Source organism: Selaginella moellendorffii, unplaced genomic scaffold, assembly GCF_000143415.4.
Source record: "Selaginella moellendorffii unplaced genomic scaffold, v1.0 SELMOscaffold_58, whole genome shotgun sequence".
Lineage (NCBI taxonomy): Eukaryota > Viridiplantae > Streptophyta > Lycopodiopsida > Selaginellales > Selaginellaceae > Selaginella > Selaginella moellendorffii.
In genome coordinates this window covers 140,138-165,582 of record NW_003314319.1, presented here as the reverse complement: position 1 = coordinate 165,582, position 25,445 = coordinate 140,138, and the positions used below count along the sequence as shown (strand labels likewise).

The following is a 25,445-nucleotide window of genomic DNA, read 5'->3' as shown; positions in this document are numbered from 1 at the left end:
CACATGAAAAATATGCCGCGTTTATTATTCGTCACTGATTGTACAATGTTGGAAAAAGGGGACCAAAACTGTGAGAGCAAAGATATTTCCTTTCTAGCCGAGCAAAAACTCACACTCGTGGAGACGAGTGAGTATTTCATCGTAGCTTGGCCTCTCCTGTGGGTTCTCTTGCCAGCAATCTGGAAGACAGCGTTAAGAACCCCACAAAGAACACAAAGATCAACCACGAAGAACACAAAGATCGAAGAAAAATCCTCGAGATCTTCTTACCAGCGATGAGCTTTCCAAGGAGGCCTTGAGGAATTTCCAGACGGGATCGTTTCACAGAGACTTCGTGCACGACCTGGAAGGAAGAACAAGGAGCTAAGTTTCGCGAAACAAAGAGAGGAGTAAAGAGTTACTTGCCTGTAAAGGCTGGACACCATCCCACGGCTTCTTCAGAGTACACAGCTCCCACATTATCACTCCCAGGCTGAATATATCGCACTTGTAGGAGACGGGTTCGTTGCGAAGGAGCTCCGGAGCCATCCATTCGGGCGTGCCAGCGGCAGTCGTCTCTTGGATAGGAGTCCCGGTGGTGAGCCGCGATAAGCCGAAATCACATATTTTCACGCACCAGTGCTTGTCCACTAGGCAGTTTGCGCTCTTCAAGTCCCGGTGGATGATGTTCATGCGTTGGACGCACATCATCCCCCTGAATAAATCACGGCGTCTCTGCGTTAGAGAGTAATAACCAGTAGAGGGAAAGCGCGAAAGATACCTGCAGATATCTCGTAGCATTTTCAGTCTTCTTCGCCAGCTTAGCTTCTTTCCTTGTCCGCTCATATGGATGAGGCGATAGAGTGAGCCCATATGCATGTATTCGGTAACCATTGACAGGTGAGGAGGACTCGTGCATGCTCCCATGAACAAGATGACTGTGAGTAAGCATATCAGATCAACGACAAAGAAAGAGATGAAAGCACTTGCCATTAGGATGCCGTAGCCGGCTGTTCATGTCCAGGTAAAATCAAGGTTACGAGGATATAGGAAAATGAAAGAATGCAACTTGCCTCAAGAGAGAGATCTCGTTGAAAAAATCTTCGGTGTTCTCCCGTGTAAGGTCTTGCTCAAGCATGACCTTCACAGCAACCTCCGTACCTCGCCAAGTCGCACGAAAGACTTCACCAAAAGATCCTGTAACATTAGCTTTCTAGCATCAAGGACACAGAAAATGTAACACGCTTGAAGTTACCAATCCCAATACGAATGCCGATACGTAGCTCCGTGAAGTTAATAGTCCACTCTGTGTACGGCATTATCGGATGATTTGGAAGGAGTTCATTGATTGACGTAGAGGATCCGCACTCCTTTCCAAAATCTCTAGAGATCCTAGCCGGATCACTAGAAAACGATTGTGTAGAAGATGAACTTCCACACAGCTTTAATGAATTCGGTTCGCTAACAGCTTCTTCCTGTGGGAGACTGTTAAAAGTCATACTATAAAAAAAGCAGCTAACCAGTCTTGCTTGTGCTTCCTGCTCGCTCGCTTTTTTCCCTTGTTTAACTACCTCGTTGATAGCACGCACGACCCTTTTAAAATTCAAAAAATAAATCATCAAATAAAAAGTCGAATTCTACCTCACTACGTCATCGCTGATTTCAGGAGCATTTGTTCGTTTCCTAACTCTTCGAGTCTCCGAAGAAGAACTGGTTATCCTTTCAGCCTCTCGAACGCAGAATGACGAAGAACGCCTCCTAAAGTTGGAGACCGATATATTTTCATGCTGGGGAGAATTATCAGGACTGCAAAAACTTAAAAGTGTTATGAAAATTCTCACGCGAGAGACTACCTGGATGTACTTGTTGTTCGCTCTTCATCGGGAAGCCTTCTACTACCACTCAAAATTGATGGTGCTCGTATTCTCACACCGGTTTCTGGACTACTGTTAAGATCAAAACAAAAGAATGAGAAGGAAAAGATTAGTCTATGTCTGACCTCGAATTGCTGCCGTCTTGAGATTTAATAGGCCGGAAAGAACGAAGGCGAGCCTGGGGATGCTCTGGACTGTGTCATACATAAATGACAAAAGTTAACTAAAGAAAAACAAAAGTAAATGATCATACCACCTTGAGGGAAAACTTCGAGCACCGTCCACCATATTATGTCTCCTCTGAAAATACTTTACTTCGGATGGAAGTTCAGGACTGTCAAAAGCCATTCACTTTGTAGTTAAAAATTACTGCCAACAATGTCAACTCAAATTTGAACTGGAACCGACGTACAGTTCAATGCACACCTTGATTTGTTCCCACGGTCATCAGACATGCTTTTCCTCCGGTTATGACGGGACAATAGGTTGTTCACGTCCGGCTCGCTCTGAGAGGGGCTAGAAGCAAGAAAAAAAAAAAATTTAAACTGCATCGCAATATATGAAGTTACCTTTCAGGTGGACCGAAAAAAAGAGGACTGTTAGGCTCGAGTGGAGAATCGCACGAATCGTACTCTGTAGAATCGCTATCCCCAGGTCCAGAAATATGGTACATGACTAAAGCTTTAACTGTGAAGGATCTCAAGAGTCCCGGATGGCGCATCACATCTACAAGCAACTCCTTCCCGTTTAAATGCACAACGTTTGTCAAATGTCGTCTTGGATTCGAACATATCAATGACGTGCTGGGAACAGAATCCAGTTGCAAACCCTGGCAAAAGAGAGAAAACGTTAAGCCGCAATATGAACAGCATAAGAACATACCATCAAAAGACGGCTCTTTAGTCCAATAGCATCTGCAAGGTACTTGAAAAGCAGCGCACGTGGACGGCACAAACCAATTTTAACTTGACTTAGCAAAGTCACACCCGCGTCTGAGCTTATCTCCTTTGAGTAGCCTGTTTCAAAGAGAGGACCACCATAGAAGTCCGCAACCTGCAAGAAGCTCTTTCAGATGTTGCTTCAAGAAGTTAGAAAAAAAAGATTACCATGCCAGCAACTCTTCGGATGGCGTCTGCACTGTTCGGGTCGACCTCCTTGACAATCTCAAGGCAAAGCTCCTTCAACCTGACAAGCAATTTGTCCCGTCTAGGATCCACCAGGATAACATCCCAAATCGCACAATCGGCATCGCGTAGTTCCGCCACACTAGGAAGCGTCGGCCGGCGAACCTTCGAGTTATCGTGCTGCAAAAAACACAAAACCAAAATAGCTTCGCACGAAGTTCACAAACTTACAAACTTACGGGAATGATCGAGAAAAAGCCATCCGGCAGCACGCTGTCGAACTTGTCCAGCTCCCACATTTCCTGTGACGCGTTCTGAGGTGACGAGTTGTCACGATCGGATACTGCGTCTGCCGCATGCTCGACCGGAGAAGAATCAAGACTCACGCGTTCCATCCGCTCCACCAAATCCACTAGCAAAGGAGGAGGCGGTGCGTCCTCCGACTCCTGCTAAAGCATGGAACAACGCTCACATCAAAGAAACAAAGAACAGGAAAAAAAAAAAAAAAACTAGTGTATAGTGTACATACCTCTTGTTGCTCGTCCGTGTTTTCCTCCAGCGCTGCTCGTACCCATCCTATACCCCAGAAGAACGAAACTCAAGGAAAAGAAAAGAAGAAAAACAAACTACCCGGCTCCTTGAAAGTGGAGTGTTGGCCTGGTTCGAGACGAGCCTTGATCTTGGAGAGGAAACCAGACATGGGCAACGCCTAAGCATTCCCATCCTCCAAGAACCATCCACTGTAACACTGGCGACGGCATCCTTTCCACGGCGAGAAGCTGCGATCCATGTCGATGCGAGCGAAGAATCCCGTCGCTGGCAATGCGGATTCCTCACGATCCGATCTGCGCACAAGCAGCCAAGGCGAGGCGCATCAGACGCTGGCAATCAAACGGCTACAAGCGCAAGAGGACAGATGGAGCGGCGATCTTTCTATCTAGCACAAGAGAGAGGATCTTCCGAGAGAGGGAGGAGGGATTGAGGAGGCGGAGGAGACCTGGCAGGCAGCCACAATCGCGCGCCCCTAAACGCGACGCGTAGCCTAGCGCCAAGAATTTTCCCTCTCGCTCTCCTAGATCGTAGGGCTCCACAAACAAGAAGGTGAAAAGAGAGGCTCCGCTTACCACGATCTGGCGCCGCGACCAAATTCCAATGCTCGAATCGATTCGCCGCCGCCGGGCCCCCGGATGGATCGATCGGCGCTTTCCTCTACCTATGGCGCTCCCGCGATGCGCCACACGGGAGAAGGCCAAACACCACACTCGCAATACTTAGGCATTTACTTCAGGGTTGTCCCCATTTCCACACATGAAATTAAAAGCCTTGAATGGAGATCGATCCATCCACCACCATTTTTATTTCTCCAGCTCCCTCTCTCTCTCTCTTGTTCGCTTGGGAGTCTCTATCGCGACCTCCACTCCGCCATAGCTCAGAGCTCTCTTCATCCTTTTATTTTCTCTTCTTCTCCTCGCTCCTTCTATTCACGGGGCCTTCTTTCGTTGACAAAAACCACGAACCACCGAGCCTACGCTTCTGTTTCCACCATCTCGTTATTCTTCTCTTTTCCGCGTCTGTCTTCTTCTTTTCCTTCTTCATGGCCGACCGATCAATCTCTACAAAAATTTCCCCCTGTGCGCAAGGACAAACAGAGACCCCGAGCTTATCAGTCTTATCAGAGTACGAACTAGTAGCAAAACAAAGATCGAAAACTCGCCCCTGGAAAGACGAGCCTAATCTCTAGCTAGAATCGGGAAACAACTCATACCTTTTTTTACATGATAGAATGGTTGAACCAATCTCTCTCGCCGATTGGATCCTTCGAAATGGCTGGCTGGCCGGCTGGCTGGCTTGATCTGATAGAACGCTACCGAGTGTGTGTGTGACTTTCTTTTTCAATATATTTTTTTTGCTCTGAATACTCGTACGTACAGCCACTGCTGCGTGAGTGAGTGTGTCCAATCTGCACATAGCTGAAAAGCAGTGGACACCCCATCACGGGTGACACCCATTAATAATAACTTTGAAAGGAACGACCCAGTACCAAATTATCTGCGAGGAAAGAACCGCATTACTCTAGAGGGCCTTTGCCGGCCTGCTCGCTTTGGTTCAGGGCGTGAGGAGATGCTCCAGCTCACGCTTTGCAAACATTGGCAGGCTAAAGGCAGCTTTGTGCATCTGCAGGACAATCGCTCCAGTGTCCAGTGCGACTCAAGAGAAAACGTGAAAGAGCTTACGTCCGAGTTGTAATACTTGAGAGGCAGCGGTACACGCTTCTCCGAGCCTCCCTCGCCGATGGTGATCATCTCCAGCTTATCCAGAGATACGACGGGGTTCCGAAAATTCACATCGGGCCCCTCGGTGGAACACAACATGAAGCCGATAACTCCACTGCGAGAGAACCGTGAGTTAGAACTCGGAAGTTAAAACTCGAGGTAAACGAAAAGAAAGCCATCCACCTTGGATACGAAGGTACTGTGGTCCAGGCATAGTTCACGGACCCCTTGAACGTTTGCCTGCAAGCTGCCACTATGTCCTTTATAATAGGCATATGGAGCCAAGGACTCTCGGCTTGGGTACAAATGACTCCGCCCGGCCGCAAGGCTTTCACCATGGACTCGAAAAACGGCTTCTCAAAGAGCTGCTGCGCTGGCCCTGCAAGAAAGAGATTTCAGTAAGTTTGTCAGCAGGGCATACAGAAGAGAATGCAACTCTCCAAAACAAAAAACTTACCAACGGGATCAGAAGAGTCAACTATAATCGCATCGTAAGTTCCAGGGGCAGCATCACGAACAAAAGCCACACCTGCAAGCATTCACAAGAACTAAGAACAAAGCTTTGGTCTGGAAATACACTTCTATTTCTACCATCAGCAATGTGGAGGTTCACTCGTGGATTGGAGAATCCCACGGCAAGCTCCGGGAAGTATTCTTTCGCTACCTGTAGTTGAAAAATACCCCACACTGGTCAGATTGAGCATCACATCACGAAAGTACAGGGACTCACATCGACAACCATTTTGTCGATCTCGCAGATGTCGATTTGTTGAACCGACTCGTGCCGGGAGATTTCACGAAGTACTCCGCCATCTCCTCCTCCTACAACTAAAACCTGGAACACTCGAGTTCGAACCGTGAGTTATCAGCCGCATTGGAGCCACCTTTGCTGGGTTTTCAATGGAGCAAAGTGGAAGATGTGCTATCATCTCCTGGTACGCACACTCGTCTCTCTGAGTGAGCTGAATCACTCCATCCAGGACGAGCACCCTTCCATAAGAGACCGACTGGAAAAAAAACACACATTTTGCGAAGTCAGAGAGGAGAAAAGCTCGATTCACGAGCAATGATCTTACATCGAAGACAACCACATCTTGGAAGTCTGATTTGCCCTCAAAGACGACCTTCTTCACCTCGAAGGAATGAGCCTCGCCTGAGAAAGAAGCACACACAAAAAGATAAGTAAAAAAAAGCTCTCGCCACGAATGCATTCCACACGACGTTTTGCGGCACCGACACATTCCAATGGAGGAAGAGGAGGAACAAGCACAGGGAAAGAGAGAAGAGAAGAAATCCATGCCTGACCACATCGGGCTCAATTCGGAGAACCAGCCGGGCATGATCCGCGAGAGATTGGCCCGCCCGGTGCCCGGAGCAGGGGCGGTCTCCTCATGCGTGATAATCGCCGCCGCATTGGCCACTTTACCGCAGCCATTCTCGACGACGATCATCCCATCGCCGCCTCCCTCCTCCTCGCGAGCGCGCTTGGCAGGAACATCGGGCAGCGCGGCGCAAGGATCCGCCATAGCTACAGGCCCACTGAGCCGCTTGGAGCTCTTCCTAGGGCTAGAGGGTTTAGCAATACCCTGTTTTACCTTAAACCCGGCGCCAATTAAGCGCCTCCAATTTACCATTGTAAAACTCCCATCGCGGTCTCCAAGGCAGAGCTAGACATTGGTAAAAACAAAGCTTTCATCGTCAAGATCGACCTTCCATTTGTTTTGCGATATGATGATGAGGACCACTCATTGAGACAAGGGCGAAGGCATATGAGCTTTCATTATAATGGAATCTTTCCTATTTGGTCAAACAAAACAGCGCTTAAACATTTCCGGCATCTTTTAAATATTCCAGGGTTTTACTACCGGCCATGGCCAGTTAGGGTTCTAGCATGCCCTGGCGGAAGGTCGTGCTCGTGCGCGGTGCCTCGATCGTCTCTCGCGATTTCAGCACCCGGCTCGCTCCAGGTAAGGCCAAGCGATCCGGCAGGCACAGCACATTCTTCGACAATCGGCGCCAGCAGCAAGGCAAATCGGCATTGCCCGGCGGCCTCGACAATGCGCTGGTGTGGATCGACAGCCACCAGCAGGAGGATTGCGCCCCGGCCTACGGGAATCTGCTGCGAGATTGCGGCGAGCTTGCGGCGGGGAAGAAGATCCACGAGCACGTCGTCAAGAACGGGTACTACGAGAATGTCTACGTTGGGAACCATCTGGTGCAAATGTACTCCAAGTGTGGGAGCTTGGAGGACGCAAAGAAGGTCTTTGATGGGATGCGGAGGAGGGATTCCATCTCCTGGAGTAAGATGATCGCTGGATACGTGAGGCACGGGCTCGCGAGAGAAGCGATCAAGCTCTACAAGGCCATGGCGATCGATCCAGACGGATTTACGTTCTCGGCCGTGCTCAACGCCTGCTCGAGCTTGGGTCCGCGAGCTCTGGAAGTTGGCAAGGAGATCCACGCACACATGAAGAGGATCTGGCTCAAGCCGGATGTTTTCGTGGACTCGGCTTTGGTGACGATGTTCGCCAAGTGTGGGAGCTTGAAGGAGTCGAGGGAGGTGTTTGACGACTGCCGCTGGAAGGACGTGCTCTTCTGGAACAGCATGATCGTGGCGTACTCGCAGAGCGGCCATCCCCGAGAAGCCATCGAGCTGTTCAAGAGCATGGGATCGTCGTCGCCGCCGGTGGAGCCAAACGCGATCACTTACACGACGGTGTTGGCTGCGTGCTCGGCTGTGGAGGCTCTGGAGCAGGGGAAGGAAGTCCACCGGCAGATGGTGGACGCTGGCTTCCAGTTCGACGCCGCTGCTGAAAACTCCCTCGTCAACATGTACGCAAAGTGTGGGAGCATCACGGAAGCTCGCGAAGTCTTCGACGGGATGAAGCAGCGGACAGTGGTCTCCTGGACTGGGATCATCAGCGCTTACGTCCGGAAGGGCCACCCTCGCGAGGCGCTGGATCTCTACCGGAAGATGGGGTCCGAGGGCGTGGAGCCGAATGGGATCACGTTTGCCAGCGTCCTCAGCGCGTGCTCCAGCTTAGGAGCTCTCGAAGAAGGCAAGGCCGTCCACGCACAGATGAAAGCCGCGGGTTACAAACCGGACTTAGCGGTGGCGAACGCGCTGGTGAGCTTGTATGGGAAGTGCGGCAGCGTCGACAGCGCCCGCAAAGTCTTCGACAGGATGAAGATCCGGAACGTGGTTTCCTGGACCGCGATGATCTCCTCCTACGCGCACCACCGGCACAGCGAGGAGGCGATCCAGCTCTACAAAGCCATGGACGTGGCTCCCAACGCCGTCACCCTGGCCAGTGTCTTGAGCGCCTGCGCCAGCCTCGGCAATGCGGAAGAAGGCCGGGCCGTCCACGAGAAGCTGGCTTCCACTACCACGGGCCTTGCGACGGACGAGGTGCTCCAGAACGCTCTGCTCAACATGTACGCCAAGTGTGGTGACGGAGACGCGGCCAGGAAGATCTTCGACGCCATGGCTGTGAAGGACGCGGTCTCCTGGAGCGCCATGATCTCGGCCTACGTCCAGCAAGGTGTCACCGACTTGAGCCTCGCGAAGTCTCTCCACTCGCAAGTAACCTCCGCCGGTTTCCACACTGACAGCGTCGTCCAGACGTCCCTCGTCAACCTCTACGCTCGGTGTGGGAGCTTGGGCGATGCCAGGAGCGTGTTTGCCGAGATGGAGGTGAGAGACACAATGTCCTGGAGCACTCTCATCGCCGCCTACACGCAGCACGGCCGGGGTGGCGAGGCCGTGGAGATGTGCCGGAGCATGGAGCTGGAAGGCGTCCAGGCCAGCAGCTTCATCTACGGGACGGTCCTCACGGCGTGCTCGCAGGCGGGGCTGTTGGAGTCGGCGCGGCACTACTTCGGCTGCTTGACGAGGGACTGCGGCGCGCCAGCCAAGTTGGAGGACTACGTGTGCATGGCGACGGTGCTGGGCCGGGCGGGCAGGCTGGCGGAGGCTGAGGAGCTCCTGGCGGTGATGCCGTTCGAGGCCGAGTTCGTGGCGTGGATGGGCTTGCTGGCGGCTTGCAAGGCACACAACGATGTCGAGCGCGGGGCTCGTGTGGCCGAGGTGCTCTTCCGCCTGGAGCCGCTCAACGAGGCGCCGTATGTGCTGCTGTCCAACATTTACGTGGCGGCAGGGAGGCAGGAGGAGGCTGCTCGCGTCAGGAGGAAGATGGGAGACGTGATTGCGGCAGCGGGATCTGGGGAATCGATTATCGTAAGTTAAGCGAGCGGTGGCATGCGTTTCACGTGTTGTCTCGAATCTCGGCTGCGGCAGACACTGTCAAAGATCTCGACGCTGGAAAACCTCTCTGCCTGTATAGTATAATATTTTGTTGCTGGGACTGTCCGGTCCAGTCCAGTCCAGTAACACGGGCTTGTTTTATGCTCCAGGAAAACTTCGGTGTCAAACCTGGAAACTTTCGGTGTCAATACACACAGCTTTAAACAAAATCAAAGCTAACAAAAGAGGTACCTTGGTGTTGATGCACAAGTCAAATCCTTGGTGTTGTTTTCTTCCATCTGCCAAGAATCTCTCGTCCCTGATTTTGTGTGAAAAAAAGAACAGGAACGGCTTGCACAAGAGGTTTGTACCGAAAAGATTTTATATACCTTTCGTGCACCAATGCTAAACTTGTTGTCCTCTAAGTATAAAGCATGCAAACCGCATGGATGAAGAACAGCTTCGTAGCTGTAATAAAAATGCGAATGATAAACACTAAGATGAAGAAAAACGTTCTCACGCTTTGGGCGACGCTGCATAAGGCGGACCGCCTTCGTGATCTCCAACCTGCGATGGTATTTAAAGCTTTTAAAGAACGATAGCTTCCACTCACCGGATACATGAGAGTTAAAAGCTCGCCGTCCCGCGCTAAGAGCTCAGCCATCTTCTTCGCCCAAGCTGGTCTCAAAGATGGCTCCAGCGCACAAAAAAATCTGGAAAAAACTGAAAAACAAGTACACAAGGAAACAACTTACGTGTAGTCGAAGATGAGGTCGAATGGTTTCGGCTCACTGTAGCTAAAGAAATCGACCGCTTTAAATTCCACGTACTTCTGGGTGGTCGTATTTTTTGATGCCAACTAGTGCAAAAAAGAGGCATTTGTAAAAATGAAGTGAAGAAAAAAAATCCCTTGAAATAATCGTTTACCTCTTTGGCTCGTTCAAGAGCAGTCTCGGAAATATCAAGGCCTACAACATGCCGAGAAGGGCTTGCTAATGCAAGAACATCATATCCCTGGAAGAAGAAAATGAAAGATAAGAGATCAAAGAAAGCACGCTTGAGGATGAGGTAATTGCACAAATTCTAGCGTAGCTTACCGATCCACAGCCTGGAACCAAGCATCTTCCTTGGGGCAATTGGTCCTGCGAGACAAGATGCTGGATTAATGGTGTAACTCCTCCCAAATCCCACGGCGTCAACCTCTCCGCCCAGCATTTCTCCCAAGCAGCTGCGAGGAAGCAGAGATTCATATAGAAGCAAGCAAATTCTCACTCACCGGGTGGAGCGCCATTCACAATCCGCTGGAGCGGCGTCGCCATGGCCAAGAACCCTAGAAAAACAAAAATTTGCCCTGTAATAAAGCCGCGCCAAAATTTGAAATGCACGAACGGCTACTTTTCCTCTTGCGAGGGTTAGGGTTCTTGGATGAGAGGCGATCGATCCGGGCGCTCAGCAGCGACATTGGCAGCGCCAAGAAGATGCCGACGCCTCTCACACTGCGTGTGGAGGAGGGGATCGTCCAAGGTACGACGTTTGATTCCGGGAGGCTCAAGCACATCACCATCGGGCGCACAAGAACAAACAGGTTCCAGATCAAGGATGAGACCATCTCGCAGAAGCATATGTCTGTGGACTGGGTGGACGATGCGTGGGCGGCCCAGGATCTGGGGAGCTCCAATGGCACCACCGTGAACGGCGTCTCGATCGGGGTCAAGACGCCCTATAGGCTCTACAACGACGACCTCCTGCGAATTGGGGTGGACACCCGGATCAGGGTCATTTTTCACGATGGATCGGGCTCCAGGAAGCTGGAATCCGTGAAAGAAGAGGGCGATCAAAATGCCCAAGAAGAAGAAGAAGATCTAGCGGGCCAGGGAGAAAACGTGAAGAACGACGCCATGGAAGAACGCATAGAACAGGAAGTGGTGGTGGTGGCTCCTCGACCACAACAAAGTGAAGGAGCAAAAGAGAAAGTACTCGAGATAGCAGCACTACCGAGCTTTCCAGCAGCAGCATTGATACCAGCATCGATCAAGAGCACCTCTCGAGCAGCGCGGAGGCGGCCCACGACGAGCAAGAAAGCCAAGCCCGTGAGCCAAAGCACAGAGATGACGCTCAGGGACTGGTTCCGGCAAGAAATGGTGCGCGTTCCAACCATCTTACACGAGAGGGCCGAGGCCACCATCAGAGAAATGGAGATCCACGCCGAGCAGCTGCGACAGAGCTACGTGCACCTACAATGCTGAGTGAGACGAGCAGCGAACGAAGCCTTGGATGTAAGAAAAAACGTATCAACACCATCGGTCTCACTGCCTCGGCAATAGCGTGAGACCAACGTCGTCACCCTCTTCGTCGAACTCCCGTCTCGTCCTCAAGCTGTCGAAGATGCTATCTAGAGTATCGGCGGACGACGGCGCCACCGGGCGTGGGGGCTCTCTCGACGCCGCCAAATTCTGGCTGTGCCCCGAGAAAGACTCCGGGAGAGCAAACTTCCATCTCGATGCCTGCTCTTCAAAACGCGTTGCGGGAGCTCCAACACCACCACCACCAACGGGGACCGCCACCGGCATGGACTCGGGTATAAACGGCATCACCGGAGGGGGAGCTCTGGAGAAGTTCGTCATCCCGACTTGTGGCTGCCCCCGGCCTTCCTTTCTTTGCTCGCGCATCGCCATGTACTTTGCGGCGATGTCCGCGTGGGGGCCGCGAGGAACTCGCGGCGGGGCTGGAGCTGGCGGTGGAGCTGAGAATCCTTGGTTGGCGTCCTTCTTTGGAAGGGGACCAGCGTGCTGCTGATGGCCATTTGCGTGGATCTTAAACGGCTCTTGCGGTCCCTGGAACAAAGCTTCTTCTATCAGCACTAGAGAAAACTGCGAAGTAAACTTTCTTACTTGCTGCAGCATTGCTTCTGTCTCCTGATGATCCGCCTCGCTGCCAAAGTTTCGTGCTAGCGGCACAAGGTGCTCTCCAATAGCCGATCCTCGCTCCAACCATGCCCGTTCTGTAAACGGCACCAAATAAGAAAAGAAAAAATAGAGCTTCAGTACGTACCTTTGCGTATGATAATCACACCAGATGGATTGCATCCATCTGTTTCTTCGGCCTCCTCGTCAAAGCGAAATCTCCGCCAGCTCCCGAAAAAGTCAATGAGACGATTGAGAGCGTTGGTGGCGATCACAGCCGTGTATATCACCATAAAAATCGGATACACTCTATTGAAAGTGTAAAGAAAATTCCCTGACGAAGAAACTCCCATTCGCTGCAAAGGCAATGGGATCACTGTTCACGTAGAAAGTTAGCAAATTCATGACCATACCTTTTCAAAGACGGTGTTTTTGTGACGCTCGTCCTCCAGTCTGATCAATCCGAGATAGTTGTAGCACACTGGCGGTGCGTAGCGCGAGACCATTCTGCCACAACAAGCATGACAATTTGATTACTCACAAATGACAGAAAATTTAGCAGGAGTTTCTTACGAGCAAATCATCAAAAGGCTCACGGCATTTGTATACTTGGGTGCAAAGTAATAGTATGTGAACATTCCAAGCTTAAAGAGAGAGAAATACGTGCATGCGCACATATACATCACAGGTACGAACGCAAGAACCTGCGGAAATAGAAGTTCGGTATGATGAGGAGTAGCAGCAAAAATCAAACCTGCACTAGTATCTCGCTGTCGGAGGTAACGTTTATCAAGAATGAAAAGAATGAAAGGTCGACTTTAGCCGGTAACAAGGTGGCCTCAGCGATCAATAATGCAGCTGTCATACCACCAAAAATAAGAGCAAATAACCGCAGGATTTTTGGTCTCAAGCTACATCGCCAAATCCATTCTACAATCAGCAAAACCACGTTTATGCCAATAGCATATCAGAGGAGGAATTACCTAGATGGTCCAGACGACGAGCCATGGTGCCAGTTCTTGGGGGTCGAATCCCTGATGTGTAAAGCCTGAAAAAAAATTAATCAGTGTAAATTTCGAAACCCCGTAAGAAAATCTCACCATTGTTCAGCCGCACCCCTCTCATAATTTTTCATCGTATCTTCCAACTCTAAAGCCTCCAACACAAGAGCCCCGTATTCACTGGAACAACTTGTAGTAAACAATGAAGAAAAAACCGTTGATAGAACACACCTTTTATATCTTGCAAAAGTGAAGTGCGCCTGTCTAAGACGACGCCTTAGTTCCGCCATCCCGCTTATGTCTTGGTCATATTCCATGTCGTTATCACTCATACGCCCCGCAGATGGTTTGAAGGATGGATTTTCTTGCATCTGAGAAGAAAATAATGTTATCATCCATAAGGCTATGAAAAGGTAAAGAACATGTACCATCTCAACCAACATTTGCTCAATGAAGTCCATACACGGTCGTAGGACGTCTCTTCTCGACATCTGGTTAGAAATGGCTTGGCAAATCTGTAGAGACGAAAAATCTATAGCAAAGATCAGGTGTCAAAAGAAGCAAACGTAGCCTAAGTAGCTGACTATGCTCACCACAACAACAGTCGACAGCTCCTGATGGGCATCATCCAAATTCACGGCGACTTTGGCAACACGATGAGTAAGGAACTTGAAGCGGTACTGCCAGTTTGCCTTCCGCCACATGCTCCGAGGAATTTCTATCAAACCAAAACCAAGAAGAAAGGCTCCAGTTATCAACCCAAAAAGTGTCGAGCACGTCATGGCAAAGCCAAAAACACCACTCCTGGAAGATAGAATAGAACACTGAGTTCCCTTCAACGCAAAAACTATTAATGAGCTTCATACCATTTCAGCTTGTCGAGCGAGATGAGAATGACGATGCAAATTATGCCGATCACACCAACACTGACGTAGTAGACAACGTTTGCCTTGACGCTGGTTTTCAGCCTCTCTTTTACAGTAAAGTCCCCGGCATCTTCGTAACTTTGCATGAGAGGAACTATAATCCTGGAGGAAGAAATGGTAAGAAAAAAAACGGAACTTCCACGCGAAGCTTGGAAGAGCTCACTCACCATGTAAGAATGAACGTACTCCAGTAAGACCAGCCCCAAAACATACTAACCTGCGTTGGATCTCCATCCGAGAGCGTCTGTGGAAGAAACAAGAGAGATTTGAGCTTCCAGGGTTTATGAATTGCCAAGAACCCTAGGGATCGGAAGAGAAATTCCGCGCACTCACCGTCCAGATGTCCGCCGGCACCAGGATTATGATCGACAGGGAGCAAAACCACGCGTACCCGACGGTGATTAGCACATAGGTGGGTACGCTGGGCGCCGAGAAGTAGCGCAGCGTCCCCCCTACCAGGGCAAGAGTCGTCGGCAAGGCGAAGGTGTAGAAGACCCACATCTCGAGCCGCCGCCGCGATTGAATCGATCGATCCCGCCAAGACCTAATCCAAGAGGCCGCGATCCATCCCCGCCCCTCCTAAAGAGCGTCGCCGGGCCCTGGAATCCCACAGCCCTGTTTTTGACGAGAATGTGTTCTCCAAACAAAATTTCGTGCGCATCTGACGGCCCACACCCACCTAAATCACAACCCTAGATCTGGTATATTCAAAGCGCAAGATGCCGAATATCCTCCCGCGTTAAAATTTCAAGCACGACAAGATTCGCATATTATTTTGGCGGGAAAGCTTTTTCTTGCTACGAGCAAATGGCCGTGAGGAGGGCGTGGACGAGCATTAGGTCAGCGAAGTAGTAGTGGCCGATGCCGCCATACCAGGGCGTCAAGGAAGGCGGCCTCCCATAGTGGCCACCATCACTGTATCTGTGATCGTAGTGCCAGGGGAAGGTCATGTCGTAGGCATCGACGAGCAGCACCTCCTTGCCAAGCACTCTTCGGATCTCGTCCCCGAGGACCTGGTTGAATGCTTCCATCTTCTGTGGATTCGAGGGCATGGAGCGCGACTCGCCCGCCGGAGTGATCGTCGAGCGAAATATCACGCGCGGGGTCCTCGATTTGATCTTATCCCCCGTGGCTAGGGTTTTCCAGAACTGCGCTGCGGCCGTGGCGGATTCCAGGAACTGGCTGGCGTTGCTGCATCGGACGCCGTCGTGCATCCCGGAGTTGAGGATCAGCGCGTCGGGTGGGGAGCCGCGGAGGAATTCTTGCGTCACGTATGCGCGGTAGAGAGGCTCGTCGAGTGTTGCGAGGCCCAGGAAGTTGAGGTTTGGATTGGTGTGGCCGTTGAAAATCTCCACCACGGTGAAGTTTTGCGAGGGGTGGGACGGATTGGTGAGGTTGGCGATGAAGGTCCGTGGCATGGAGTTGTGGTGGAATCCCAACACGAAGTTCATGAGGTTCCGGATGGTGTCCTGGTGGTTTGAGTCGCCCCAGAAGAAGATCTTCTTCCCGTCCAGGCACTTCCATGCTTCGCTCGAGCTCCATATCTGGAACTTACAGTGTGCCGAGTACACCCAACCGTTGCTCTCCAAGCTCGCGATAGCTCCGCTACACTGGCTCTCGTCGCACTTCTCGTTTCCATCCAAGCAGCGGTAACGTCCTTCCTTGTCTAGTTTGCATGACTCGTTAAATTTCGTTCTCGTCCATTTGCCAGACCATCTTGTGTTCGATCTAAAATCGCTGCTGCTGCAGATCGGGAGTGGTCGGGACTTGAAGATGCTGCTTCTGGATGCAAAGCGAATTTTCAGTAGGAACATCTCTTTCTTCAGGGCCCATTTGTCTGGCTGCTGATCCAAGCCATGAAAGTTTGGAAACAGGAGGATGGCTTTGAAGGTGTAAGGTCCTGCGAATTCGTCGTCCACTTTGAGCTCCACAAGGTAGGAGCCATCTCCCACATCTGTTACTGGTGGTCGTGACTTCCAGTTGGGACCTGTTTTCCAGGGGATCAAAGCTCTGGATGCGTTTAGCGTCTTTCAAGTGTAACGTACCTGAGAGATCTGTCTCGAAGAAATCTCCTCCAAAGCACCGCCTGCTTCCATCGCCAGCATACGAGACGATCCAGAGCTTGTGAAGAACACCGGTGGACAAGGTAACCTCGCCTTCATTCTCTGCTCTGGGAAGCCCAAACAGGATCGCGGCTGCGGTACTCACGTTGTGGCATTCCCGTGTGCCGTTCTCAGATAAGCGCTGGAGCAAAACTTTGGACGGGAAAGAAGAAGAAGAAGAAGAAGAAGAAGAAGAGCTCGTTGGAATGGAAGAAGTGGTGGTGTGATCCGGCAAAAAATCGAGCTTATAAAAGGCTCCTGGCTTGACAAAGTAAAGTCCCAGGATCATCACGCTTGCAAGAACAAAGATCACATTGCTCAAGAGTTTCTTGTGGGCGCTAAAGTATTCCATTTGGAAGAGAAAAATTCCCGGGAGGTACAAAGTTTAGAAGAAACTGTTGAGCCAAACACGCCCACAGAACAGTTGATTTAATGGGAAAATATTCGTTTTGGGGGGAATCGTTTTAAAATCTTCCAATGGATTGGATTCTAGGGTGTTGCTAGGGTTCTAGCGGATGAACAGCGCTGCGAAGGCGCGGTCGCGGCACGTCTATCGATCTGGATCTGCTGGATGCGGCGGAAAGCCGGCGCCTGTCAATGCCAAGAACACTGGCCAGGTCTGTGAGATTTCGATCCGACAGTGCGGCATTTTCTGAATGGATCGATTGCCTTGCAGCCCCTGCCCTGCCCCCTGTGCGACAGGATTTTCAAGCAGGATGGACGCCTCAAGGAGCATCTCAAGAACAAGCACGCGGATGAGGAGCTTCCGCCGGCGTCGACGGAGAATTTAGCTTCCTCCTCTTCTTCCTCCGATGCTCCGCAGCAGCAGTCTTCTTCTTCTTCTTCTTCTTCTTCTTCCTCGTATCCAGTGAAGACGCCGAAAACTCTCTTGCACGAGTGGTGCCAGAAGAACAAGAGACCAGCTCCAAAGTTCATGCATGTCGGTATTTACCTCTTCTTTGTCATGCTCGAGCTTTTTCTCTTTGGTTATAGGTTCAAAATGAAGGGAGCTTTCACTGCCGAGTGATCTTACCAGATGCTAAGAAGAGTGAACTGGATGTTATTCTTTGGTGCCGAGCTGATAGTCCAAGCTCACAGGAATCACACCACCGAGCAGCGGTAATGGCTTTGCATCACGTAATGGGAAACCGCAGGTATGGTTTCAAGGCTATAGTTTTTATAGATCAATGCGCTTATTGACGTAGATTGGATCGAATACTTCCCGAGGAGTATCGACAGCAGTGGCATAATCTCGACGCTGCTGCCGCAGAGCGTGAAGCAAAGCTCAAAATGAAGCTGGAGAAGCCGAAAAGGGTTGCCTATCCTCCCAGAGAGCTTCAGTCGGTTTTTATGAGCGAGGGGAACAGAAAACTGGTGGAAGAGGTGATAACAGACAGCACTGGCAGTGTAGAGGAAGCTCCCGACTTTGAGGATCAAGCTCAAGCGCTGTCCTCATTAGTAGAGATGGGTTTCAAGGAAGAACACATCGAGTCGGCTCTAGAACAGGCGAACAACATTTCTTCTGCACTCGACTGGCTCATGCTAAACGTCGATGAAGGTGATCTCCCGGCTCGGTTTGCTCCTCAAGCGTCCAAGGCCGCCGTTCGTGTAGTACAACGAGCAGTCGAGTTTGATCCAACTCAGAACGCTATCGCTTTAGAACTTGCTCAGTACGGGTACTCCTATGAGCAGTGTGTAGCAGCATTCCAGGAGACCGGAAGTTTCGATCTAGCCATCTCCAAGCTTTTCCATATTGCGGTACAAGGGACGAAGACACTTCAAGCTACGGTTTCCTGGTCGGACCTTTCAGCTATGAGGGAGGAAGAACTGGTAGCAATCGGCGCCATATATCCCACGGCTGTTCTTTCGAACGAGCTCTTAAAGTTCGACGTGGAGCTTCCACCACAGTCCGGGAAAAGATTGGAGATGGAGGTAATACTGCTTACACTCTTCTTCGCTTAATACTTAAGTATACTGGTACGCTGCAGGTTAGAATCTCAACTGATAGCTCCTATCCTTTTGAAATTCCAGTTCTAGGATTCCGATGCAAGGATTTGGATGCCTCGTACTTACAAGCCGTGACGAAGAAGGTGGCTAACCGTGCTTTGGAATTACTTGGCATACCGATGATCTACGATCTGGTTTGTTATGCAGCCGAGGTATCTTTGCAACTTCTTTCAGAGCCAGTAAAGGTTGATGATCGAGGAGGAGATGTAAAACGTCATACCTCTGCAGACAGTAAAGCTCATGTGGTCGCTGGGAAGCAAAGAAGCAGCCGGCAGTGGGATGAAATAGATTGTGCCGCTGAAAGCACAAGGCTCAAGGATGACTGGGAAAGACTCCAGACGTCACGACAATACGCAGACATCATGACATCAAGAAGAAGTTTACCGGTTTTCAAGCGAAAATCTGAAATACTTGCAGGGATAAGCTGCAACCCAGTGACTATTATCTGTGGAGAAACCGGCTGTGGAAAAAGTACACAGGTATGTGATAAGCTATTTGCCATTTTCTTAAGTGTGTTTCTCTTTCAGATTCCTCAATACGTTCTCGAAAAAGAGATTGAAATGGGGAATGGAGGAAGCTGTAACATTATGTGCACCCAACCCCGAAGAATTTCTGCTCTTGGTCTGGCTGCTCGTGTTGCCATGGAACGCAATGAAGTCGTTGGAAGAGTGGTAAGTATAGCAGTTTATTATTGACTCTATAAAAATCTGGTGTGATTATTCAGGTTGGCTACTCCGTGCGTCTGGATAGCTGCTGCTCTAAATTCACGAGACTGCTGTTTTGCACAACGGGAATTCTGTTGAGGAGGATGCTGTCTGATCCAGAGCTAGAAGGCGTTACCCATGTTATTGTAGATGAAGTGCACGAGAGGACTCTTGAAAGTGATCTTCTTTTATTACTTCTCAGAGAGCATATACAGAGGTTGGCTGGTAATTTGCTAGTATCTTATCTTTTTTTTCTGATATTTTCGCTTTGTTGTGACAGGACAAGAGGCAAAATCCGTGTTATCTTGATGTCGGCAACAGCAGAAACAAGCTTATTTGCTGATTATTTCCAACAAGGCTTGGGTCTTCGCCCCGAACTTCTTCGAGTACAAGGCTTTACATTCCCAGTTCGAGAATTACATCTGGACGACGTCCTAGAGCTGACAGGATATAAAGTAACAAAAAACTCTCGATTTGCGACGAATAAAAAGGCCAAGAGCGAAGTCATGACAACATCTGCCTCGAACAGTTTTGACAGTTGGGAATCCAGGGTAGTCGAAAACTCTGAAACAAATATGGAATACAGTGAAGCTACTATGCGGAGCCTGGACACGGTTGATGAGAGCGTAATCAATTACGAACTTATCGAGCTATTGCTGTCCACCGTCTTTTCACTTGAACGTGAAGTTTCAGATATTTATGGACCTCTGATAGCGGTGGATGATACTAGCAACTGGAAAGCAGAAGCTGGATCCGTGCTGGTTTTCCTTCCTGGAATGATGGAAATCAGCAAACTTCAGGCCAGGCTTCAAAATTCCAAGCAACTATCAGCATATGGTGTTGAAAGAAAGTGGGTCCTGGCATTGCATGGCTCGCTCTCGAGTGAACAACAGAAGCGAGTTTTTGTGAGGCCTCCGCGGGGTGTGAGAAAAGTAGTCCTGGCAACGAATGTTGCTGAAACTAGCATCACCATTGACGACATATTGTAAGTATTTTCTTGTTTTTCCTCCGACATGGTTTTGATGTCCTCCTCGCAGGTATGTGATCGATACAGGACGTCACAAGGAAATGAGCTATGATCATTCGAAAGGCTTGTCGTGCTTGCAGGAGACCTGGGTCTCAAAAGCAAGTTGCAAGCAGCGGGCTGGTCGAGCTGGCCGTGTTCAGCCTGGCTGCTGTCTTAGGCTCTACAGCAAGAAGCAGTTCAAAGCTTTCGATGATCACCAGCTTCCAGAGATACAAAGAGTCTCCCTTGAAGGACTATGTCTTAAGGTAAGAAAGAATCTTTCAATAGCTGGTTTCATGGAGCTCTTTGCAGGTCAAGTCTCTTCTTCAATCAAAAGTACAATCAACTCTATCTAAAATGCCCACGCCTCCCGACCCGGACGCTGTTATTGCAGCAGTTCAGTCACTAAAGGACATCAACGCGTTTGATGCGGAGAACGAGACTTTGACACCCCTCGGCAGACATCTTACACAGATGCCCGTGGATGCTCGCGTCGGGAAAATGCTCGTCTTCGGCTGCATGCTCAAGTGCCTCGATCCGGTCCTCACCATAGCTGCCAGCATGAGCGGACGCCCGGTCTTCTTCTCCCCGCAGGACAACAGGGAGGAGGCGAGACTAGCAAAGCTGAGATTGTCCGGGACCAGCAAGAGCGACCACATAGCTCTCGTTGCTGCTTACAACGGATGGATCACCGCGAGACGAGACGGATGGGAAGCCGAAAAGGACTACTGCGCCTCCAACTTCTTGTCACGGGAAGCTCTAGCCAGCATAGAAGCCAGCCGCGAAGACTACCTCAACGTACTCAGAGAGCTTGGATTCGTACCCGGTGATATATCCAGCCTCGAGGGAAGCTCCAACAGCGTCAGAGTTATCAAGGCAGTCGTCTGTGCCGGCTTCTATCCAAAAATCGCGAGAGTTCGCCACCCCGAGAAGACTTACGTTCAGACCGAGGGTGGAACCGTGCCAAAGCTAGCGGCAGCTCACGAGGTCCAGTACTTCACAAGGCTCGACGGCAGGGTGTTTCTCCATCCGGCCAGCGTTAACTTCTCGGCGGGGCACTTCGAGAGCCCCTGGCTGGTAGTGACGGACATGGTGAAGACGTCCAAGGTGTATGCGAGGGAGACGTCCATGGTTCCGGCTTACAGCCTTCTCATCTTCGGAGGGAGCATCAGCGTTCGTCACGAGAGGCAGATGATCGTGGTGGATGGCTGGCTGGAGTTTGAGGCCCCGGCTCGGATCGCCGTGCTCATCAAGGAGCTCCGGAAGAGAGTGGACGCGCTGCTGCTTGCAAAGACTGGAAATCCTGGCCTAGACATCTCCAGCAGCGCGGTTGTGGCGGCTCTTCTAAGGCTACTGGAGACCGATGGCTTCTAGTCTGGTGAGAAAAAGCTCGTTCGTTACTTATATAGCTGATATGGTTTGCTTATGAGCTTTGGCTGCTCGGATCCCAATGGAACTCCCCGGTAGATTTTGAAACCATTTCCGCGCACGTAAGTAGAACCAGGCTTGATACGAAATGTTTGATGTGTTGCAGCTGACTTTGAAACATCTTCCGGCACAGAGGATGAACAGCAAACCGTTTGTGAGATCGACATTTTTCCTGCAAGGACGTGGTCCCCAGGTCCCCTGTTGAATGCGTAGCAGCACACTCGGAGCTTAAAATGCAGCCGGTGGTCGTTTCTGCCACCCGTAGGCACGAACTTTCTAGACTCCAGACCAGTGTAAAATGTAGAATCAAGGGAAGGAGAGTCACAGCTTGTGTCTCAGCCAAATTTATATGTCTTGGAATGTCCCGATTCAAACAATGCGAATGGAGAAAATAGCCAGGTTTCAAATGGTTTTAAAAAGTAAATTGAAACCAAAGACCATTTGCTAATTAGTCTAGAACTCCAATTAGAGTAAAATTGTTCTAATACATAAAATTCATTGTCTGAAACCAACTTTTGTCTTTAGTGATCCAATGTAAATTTGTGTGCAAAGTAAATGATATTCTTGTAACTTTTCATTCCACCCATATAAGCTTGTTGTCTTTGGAATGGTTAATATTACATTTCACAAACACAAATAAGGGGTAGCTTCCAGAGTGAAACCATGTAATCATCGATCAAGATCTAGGTTTGATGATCATTCCAACAAGCTAGCATATTGGTGGCAAAACTTAGGTGCACGAAGACAACAAAGACATGTTCAACTTCAACTACCTATTGTACCTCATGCTTCTTTTTCAAAAAAGCAAAAAGTCTTATCCACGTTTGGCCATGCCATCCATCGCTCCAAGTTTGGTAATCCAGAAAATATAGACCTGGACCATTTAAGTGCACTCCTCATGAAACAGGGGAACTTTAAACATCATTGTAAGCATTGGTTGTTGGAGATCCTCACACAAACAAGTTGAGGTAAGAGCTGTGAGATTGCACCCATTCAATTTGGGCACTGTAAAGGCATGGATACAGTTCTATACAGATGCACGGTTTAGGGCCTAGTGCAAAATGTAATATTTTAGTCAAAATCTAAACCAAAGTCAGTTTATACAATTTCACTAGTGTGATTTGCTCGGGCTGGCAGTGTTAAGGAGTGGCAGTTGATGAGGTAAGTTTCTGGTGACTTTAAGTTCCAGCTTTAAATCTGATTTTTTAAACATTAGGACCTACAAAGCAAAAATGTGGAGGAAAATCTATCCTATTGGAGGATTAGTATGGAGGTACCGTCTGCTACTCTAATCTAAAAAATACATATTTTCTGGATCAAAGTAGTGGAGGGTTCCTCCACACTAATCCTCTTAAATTTCATGATTAGATTGAATACTGCAGACTAAAGAAGAAACTTCTTTGCAAACTCTTTGTGTTGATGGAGATTGAAAACTACTTTCTACAGAGTCATTGCTACTCAGAATCCCTTGATTCATCTTTTAATGAGAAAAGTTTCCAGCACACTATACCATATTACAGCCACAAGGACGAAGTGGATGACATAAATGCCAACAAGATTGGATGACAAATAACTATGGTAAGTTACTGTGGCATATTTGAATCCATTAGTCTCATGCTTCTTGGGGGCCACTCCAAAGGCCTGAATGAATAAATGAATGAATATTGAAATAAACACTGCTAAAATTAACTCATAATTAAGACATGCCTTCTCTTTGTCCATGTTCTGAACACACTGGTGAAGTGTGTTCCTCTAAGATCACCAGGAAGTGTCTGATCCTACAGGATACAAAACTAACTACTTATAAACTAATTGGAAAGTTAAATAGGAATTTCAAAAATATCGCCTATTCTATGCCGGTGGCTGGAATCCGAGCTTGGGAGGATATACAGGGCAAGAGTGATCTATTGTAGCATCTCATCTCACCACTGATTGAAATGGAGATCCCACAGAAATTTGCGCTATCGATTCTAAAACTCCATTCAAGTACAAAAGGGTGATATAATAATATTAAAAAAATTAAATAAATTTCGCGTTTGTTTGACGTCTGCCTTGTTAATGACATCACGGAGTGCACAGCAGGTAGCAGATGCCCTGAAAGGCCATATGGAAGCATCGCTGTCCATGACACGAAATTCCACTGGGGCATTTGCAGAAAGCTAGAAAATTACCAGCCACACGGGAATATTTTGAGAATCTTAGAATAAAGATGGGTCAACGAGCAGTTATACAAGCACCACGAAAGGAAGTTGAGCACTTCTGCCAGTACTATAAGAACTCTATCAACTAGGTCCCCTGGGGACATTTGTAGTGCATTTTCTGGGCAATGCACCACAAATGTCCAGGGCTCTACACGGTACAGTATTGACACAGGTGCTCATGCTCCCTCCTTTAAGGCGCTTGCGTAACCACTTGTTGACAGTAGCACCACCATTGCCCTTGCGCACTCCTCCCAGGTGATGGTCATCACGCCAGAACCACCCTTAGAAACCGGAGCTGTCTTTATTTGCTCCTTGCCAAGCTGCTGGTGTGGAAGATTTGCGGAAGATTCCCCCATTCTATAATCTAGCTGTTCAGACCTCGCTAGAATTCAAACGCAGCAGTAGTGCTCCCGTGTGAGAGTCAACCCAAAGTCAGCGGGCATCGACACAAATTGCGTCAACGCCTCATTGACAAGCCCGGAAGGGGCCAGAATGGTCGCAAAGGCAATCCTGCCCGGCACAATCCCTGCCAAGTTCATCATCCGGAAGAGAAAGAGGGCCTTGCCTGGTGGCGCATCATGGCATTCCACGACATGAGGACAGGCATTACATGGAGTTGTGACAGCTTCCTGAAAGTAGCTATTTTGCTCACAATCTTTACACTTGTATCTGCGAAAGAAGAAGAGCCGAGGTCATGATGTTCCATACCGTGACATCAGTGCATGGATGTGAAGGGTTCCCTGGCCTCAACGACTATGCCCAGCGAAAGAGCCCCGTGATCACCGAGCTCCACGACACAACGTGCATTTGCAGCATTCTGTGGAATGCAAGCCTGGCCTCGTCCAAGCGGAATCTATTTATCTATTTTGGCACTGCTCCAAGCAGCCATTTTCTGAAACACTGACGTTTACAATACTTTGTGCATCGACATTTAATCAAACATTTCTTGTCATCTCAATTTTCATGTTGTCCTCAAAACTTTTCGTCAAACCACAAGTCATGTCAACGATTTTGCTAGAGTATTCCATGTACCCAGCTGGACTGAATCATCTTTTGCTAGAAAAAAAATGCTCTACAATAAAATCGTCACATTGCAAGAGATCATACCCCTTTCTTTCTTTACAAAAAATATCCTCCTTGCCTCCGCATCCATTCCATTGTGCAAACTCAGTTGTTGGACGACACAACATCGTGAAGTGGCATCCTCTCAAACACGGCACTATGTGCTTATATATCATTTGTTCACGAGAAGGCATTCTATGACAGCAATGTCAAACATGGCCGACGGGGGCCTGGCATGTCAGGCAGTTCCATCATGCTACCTCGTTCCACTTGGGCAAAATCTCAAAGAACTGTCTACTCTGGAAGCACTGTGCAAACACGTTATCATCAAGTTCCCTGTGATTAGATCCCACAAGGGTGCATGCCATCGAACATCAATCAAGGTCTTCAAAATACCCACTCTCAGCATCAGATACTATGTCAGGCAGGGCGACTTCATAAAAGGAAAGGTTTTCTGTTGAGCATAATGTTGCATGATCTGGTGTCAGGTTTGAAGATCTCCTGACCTGCTGCAGTTTCATATATGAGCACCAGTTGAACTAGCAATAGTGGAGATTGGAAGCAAGAATGCAGTTGTGCCTTTGTGGAGATCTTTGCATGCCTCAGACGTCA

The 25,445-nt window shown here is 49.3% G+C and overlaps 8 protein-coding genes and 1 long non-coding RNA gene across 17 annotated transcripts; 4 read left to right on the top strand and 5 right to left on the bottom strand.

Moving 5' to 3' along the window:
- Positions 1 to 4: 4 nt before the first annotated feature.
- On the bottom strand, positions 5 to 4,191 carry LOC9654919 (probable serine/threonine-protein kinase SIS8). 4 transcript variants are annotated; one of them, XM_024688604.1, is made up of 20 exons: positions 4,102 to 4,191; positions 3,608 to 3,822; positions 3,507 to 3,553; positions 3,217 to 3,423; positions 2,960 to 3,157; positions 2,736 to 2,906; positions 2,423 to 2,682; positions 2,280 to 2,369; positions 2,107 to 2,187; positions 1,979 to 2,047; positions 1,833 to 1,925; positions 1,621 to 1,785; positions 1,500 to 1,572; positions 1,235 to 1,454; positions 1,053 to 1,176; positions 970 to 989; positions 761 to 917; positions 406 to 694; positions 271 to 343; positions 5 to 179 (listed from the first exon to the last, which is right to left on the bottom strand). In XM_024688604.1, the coding sequence occupies exons 2-20, from the start codon at positions 3,675 to 3,677 to the stop codon at positions 94 to 96; spliced, it is 2,493 nt and encodes an 830-aa protein (XP_024544372.1). In that variant the 5' UTR covers positions 3,678 to 3,822; positions 4,102 to 4,191; the 3' UTR covers positions 5 to 93. The 4 variants fall into 4 exon arrangements, with proteins under 4 accessions (XP_024544372.1, XP_024544374.1, XP_024544373.1 ...); XM_024688606.1 differs by having other exon boundaries at positions 2,110 to 2,187; XM_024688605.1 differs by lacking the exon at positions 4,102 to 4,191 and adding an exon at positions 3,975 to 4,074.
- Positions 4,192 to 4,851: 660 nt separating this feature from the next.
- LOC9655083 (spermidine synthase 1) lies at positions 4,852 to 6,896 on the bottom strand. Its single transcript, XM_002983385.2, has 9 exons — positions 6,551 to 6,896; positions 6,327 to 6,403; positions 6,135 to 6,257; positions 5,981 to 6,085; positions 5,842 to 5,914; positions 5,708 to 5,779; positions 5,434 to 5,629; positions 5,212 to 5,365; positions 4,852 to 5,152 (listed from the first exon to the last, which is right to left on the bottom strand). The coding sequence occupies exons 1-9, from the start codon at positions 6,882 to 6,884 to the stop codon at positions 5,084 to 5,086; spliced, it is 1,203 nt and encodes a 400-aa protein (XP_002983431.2). The 5' UTR covers positions 6,885 to 6,896; the 3' UTR covers positions 4,852 to 5,083.
- A 245-nt stretch (positions 6,897 to 7,141) lies between these two features.
- Positions 7,142 to 9,496, top strand: LOC9654918 (pentatricopeptide repeat-containing protein At4g18520, chloroplastic). Its single transcript, XM_024688481.1, has one exon. The coding sequence runs from the start codon at positions 7,142 to 7,144 to the stop codon at positions 9,494 to 9,496; it is 2,355 nt and encodes a 784-aa protein (XP_024544249.1).
- A 71-nt stretch (positions 9,497 to 9,567) lies between these two features.
- On the bottom strand, positions 9,568 to 10,844 carry LOC9654914 (thiocyanate methyltransferase 1). 2 transcript variants are annotated; one of them, XM_002983384.2, is made up of 9 exons: positions 10,770 to 10,844; positions 10,591 to 10,721; positions 10,421 to 10,507; positions 10,249 to 10,352; positions 10,107 to 10,206; positions 10,014 to 10,060; positions 9,883 to 9,961; positions 9,746 to 9,812; positions 9,568 to 9,682 (listed from the first exon to the last, which is right to left on the bottom strand). In XM_002983384.2, the coding sequence occupies exons 1-8, from the start codon at positions 10,810 to 10,812 to the stop codon at positions 9,765 to 9,767; spliced, it is 639 nt and encodes a 212-aa protein (XP_002983430.2). In that variant the 5' UTR covers positions 10,813 to 10,844; the 3' UTR covers positions 9,568 to 9,682; positions 9,746 to 9,764. The 2 variants fall into 2 exon arrangements, with proteins under 2 accessions (XP_002983430.2, XP_024544378.1); XM_024688610.1 differs by having other exon boundaries at positions 10,591 to 10,635; positions 10,770 to 10,813.
- Positions 10,845 to 10,872: 28 nt separating this feature from the next.
- Positions 10,873 to 11,739, top strand: LOC112351147 (FHA domain-containing protein At4g14490-like). The gene is made up of 2 exons (XM_024688480.1): positions 10,873 to 11,424; positions 11,530 to 11,739. Exons 1-2 carry the CDS (start codon positions 10,873 to 10,875, stop codon positions 11,737 to 11,739), a joined length of 762 nt encoding a protein of 253 aa, XP_024544248.1.
- An 8-nt stretch (positions 11,740 to 11,747) lies between these two features.
- LOC9655082 (LMBR1 domain-containing protein 2 homolog) lies at positions 11,748 to 14,987 on the bottom strand. Of its 2 annotated transcripts, XM_024688609.1 has the most exons (14): positions 14,657 to 14,987; positions 14,491 to 14,567; positions 14,264 to 14,425; positions 13,991 to 14,201; positions 13,826 to 13,912; positions 13,629 to 13,768; positions 13,497 to 13,577; positions 13,380 to 13,444; positions 13,151 to 13,326; positions 12,970 to 13,100; positions 12,810 to 12,903; positions 12,545 to 12,752; positions 12,385 to 12,494; positions 11,748 to 12,327 (listed from the first exon to the last, which is right to left on the bottom strand). In XM_024688609.1, exons 1-14 carry the CDS (start codon positions 14,822 to 14,824, stop codon positions 11,800 to 11,802), a joined length of 2,238 nt encoding a protein of 745 aa, XP_024544377.1. In that variant the 5' UTR covers positions 14,825 to 14,987; the 3' UTR covers positions 11,748 to 11,799. The 2 variants fall into 2 exon arrangements, with proteins under 2 accessions (XP_024544377.1, XP_024544376.1); XM_024688608.1 differs by having other exon boundaries at positions 11,748 to 12,494.
- A 68-nt stretch (positions 14,988 to 15,055) lies between these two features.
- Positions 15,056 to 16,733, bottom strand: LOC112351196. Its single transcript, XM_024688599.1, has 2 exons — positions 16,369 to 16,733; positions 15,056 to 16,310 (listed from the first exon to the last, which is right to left on the bottom strand). The coding sequence occupies exons 1-2, from the start codon at positions 16,712 to 16,714 to the stop codon at positions 15,121 to 15,123; spliced, it is 1,536 nt and encodes a 511-aa protein (XP_024544367.1). The 5' UTR covers positions 16,715 to 16,733; the 3' UTR covers positions 15,056 to 15,120.
- Positions 16,084 to 16,420, top strand: LOC112351197. 2 transcript variants are annotated; one of them, XR_002994039.1, is made up of 3 exons: positions 16,084 to 16,127; positions 16,198 to 16,257; positions 16,322 to 16,419. It is a non-coding gene; the product is annotated as an uncharacterized LOC112351197 (long non-coding RNA). The 2 variants fall into 2 exon arrangements; XR_002994040.1 differs by having other exon boundaries at positions 16,090 to 16,127; positions 16,187 to 16,257; positions 16,322 to 16,420.
- A 530-nt stretch (positions 16,734 to 17,263) lies between the features above and the next one.
- Positions 17,264 to 21,924, top strand: LOC9654917 (DExH-box ATP-dependent RNA helicase DExH1). 3 transcript variants are annotated; one of them, XR_002994042.1, is made up of 11 exons: positions 17,264 to 17,365; positions 17,419 to 17,579; positions 17,631 to 18,357; positions 18,414 to 18,911; positions 18,960 to 19,103; positions 19,157 to 19,353; positions 19,417 to 20,121; positions 20,174 to 20,408; positions 20,455 to 21,520; positions 21,570 to 21,632; positions 21,704 to 21,924. XR_002994042.1 is itself a non-coding variant. In XM_024688614.1 (11 exons), the coding sequence occupies exons 1-9, from the start codon at positions 17,360 to 17,362 to the stop codon at positions 21,514 to 21,516; spliced, it is 3,735 nt and encodes a 1,244-aa protein (XP_024544382.1). In that variant the 5' UTR covers positions 17,264 to 17,359; the 3' UTR covers positions 21,517 to 21,520; positions 21,570 to 21,605; positions 21,677 to 21,924. The 3 variants fall into 3 exon arrangements, 2 of the variants coding, with proteins under 2 accessions (XP_024544382.1, XP_024544381.1); XM_024688614.1 differs by having other exon boundaries at positions 21,570 to 21,605; positions 21,677 to 21,924; XM_024688613.1 differs by having other exon boundaries at positions 20,455 to 21,924.
- The last annotated feature ends 3,521 nt before the right edge of the window (positions 21,925 to 25,445 follow it).

What these genes read in the sequence shown, in the direction of transcription:
- LOC112351147 (XM_024688480.1), top strand. Translation starts at nt 10,873, where the DNA reads ATGCACGAACGGCTACTTTTCCTCTTGCGAGGGTTAGGGTTCTTGGAT. An exon ending in TAGAACAGGAAGTGGTGGTG is followed by an intron (nt 11,425 to 11,529) that starts GTGGCTCCTCGA and finishes GCATCGATCAAG; the next exon opens with AGCACCTCTCGAGCAGCGCG.
- LOC9655082 (XM_024688608.1), bottom strand. Translation starts at nt 14,824, where the DNA reads ATGTGGGTCTTCTACACCTTCGCCTTGCCGACGACTCTTGCCCTGGTA. An exon ending in ACTTTTGCAAGATATAAAAG is followed by an intron (nt 13,578 to 13,628) that starts GTGTGTTCTATC and finishes AAGTTGTTCCAG; the next exon opens with TGAATACGGGGCTCTTGTGT. An exon ending in AGCCTTTTGATGATTTGCTC is followed by an intron (nt 12,904 to 12,969) that starts GTAAGAAACTCC and finishes TTGTTGTGGCAG; the next exon opens with AATGGTCTCGCGCTACGCAC.
- LOC9654914 (XM_002983384.2), bottom strand. Translation starts at nt 10,812, where the DNA reads ATGGCGACGCCGCTCCAGCGGATTGTGAATGGCGCTCCACCCG. An exon ending in GACCTCATCTTCGACTACAC is followed by an intron (nt 10,207 to 10,248) that starts GTAAGTTGTTTC and finishes AGTTTTTTCCAG; the next exon opens with ATTTTTTTGTGCGCTGGAGC. An exon ending in TATGCAGCGTCGCCCAAAGC is followed by an intron (nt 9,962 to 10,013) that starts GTGAGAACGTTT and finishes TTTTTATTACAG; the next exon opens with CTACGAAGCTGTTCTTCATC.
- LOC112351196 (XM_024688599.1), bottom strand. Translation starts at nt 16,714, where the DNA reads ATGATCCTGGGACTTTACTTTGTCAAGCCAGGAGCCTTTTATAAGCTC. An exon ending in CTTCGAGACAGATCTCTCAG is followed by an intron (nt 16,311 to 16,368) that starts GTACGTTACACT and finishes CCTGGAAAACAG; the next exon opens with GTCCCAACTGGAAGTCACGA.
- LOC9654917 (XM_024688614.1), top strand. An exon ending in CTCAGAGAGCATATACAGAG is followed by an intron (nt 19,354 to 19,416) that starts GTTGGCTGGTAA and finishes TTGTTGTGACAG; the next exon opens with GACAAGAGGCAAAATCCGTG. An exon ending in ATCACCATTGACGACATATT is followed by an intron (nt 20,122 to 20,173) that starts GTAAGTATTTTC and finishes TCCTCCTCGCAG; the next exon opens with GTATGTGATCGATACAGGAC.
- LOC9654919 (XM_024688604.1), bottom strand. Translation starts at nt 3,677, where the DNA reads ATGTCTGGTTTCCTCTCCAAGATCAAGGCTCGTCTCGAACCAGGCCAA. An exon ending in CGAACAACAAGTACATCCAG is followed by an intron (nt 1,786 to 1,832) that starts GTAGTCTCTCGC and finishes AAGTTTTTGCAG; the next exon opens with TCCTGATAATTCTCCCCAGC. An exon ending in AGGAAGCACAAGCAAGACTG is followed by an intron (nt 1,455 to 1,499) that starts GTTAGCTGCTTT and finishes AGTCTCCCACAG; the next exon opens with GAAGAAGCTGTTAGCGAACC.
- LOC9655083 (XM_002983385.2), bottom strand. Translation starts at nt 6,884, where the DNA reads ATGGTAAATTGGAGGCGCTTAATTGGCGCCGGGTTTAAGGTAAAACAG. An exon ending in TGACTCTTCTGATCCCGTTG is followed by an intron (nt 5,630 to 5,707) that starts GTAAGTTTTTTG and finishes TCTTTCTTGCAG; the next exon opens with GGCCAGCGCAGCAGCTCTTT. An exon ending in TCAAGTATTACAACTCGGAC is followed by an intron (nt 5,153 to 5,211) that starts GTAAGCTCTTTC and finishes ATTGTCCTGCAG; the next exon opens with ATGCACAAAGCTGCCTTTAG.
- LOC9654918 (XM_024688481.1), top strand. Translation starts at nt 7,142, where the DNA reads ATGCCCTGGCGGAAGGTCGTGCTCGTGCGCGGTGCCTCGATCGTCTCT.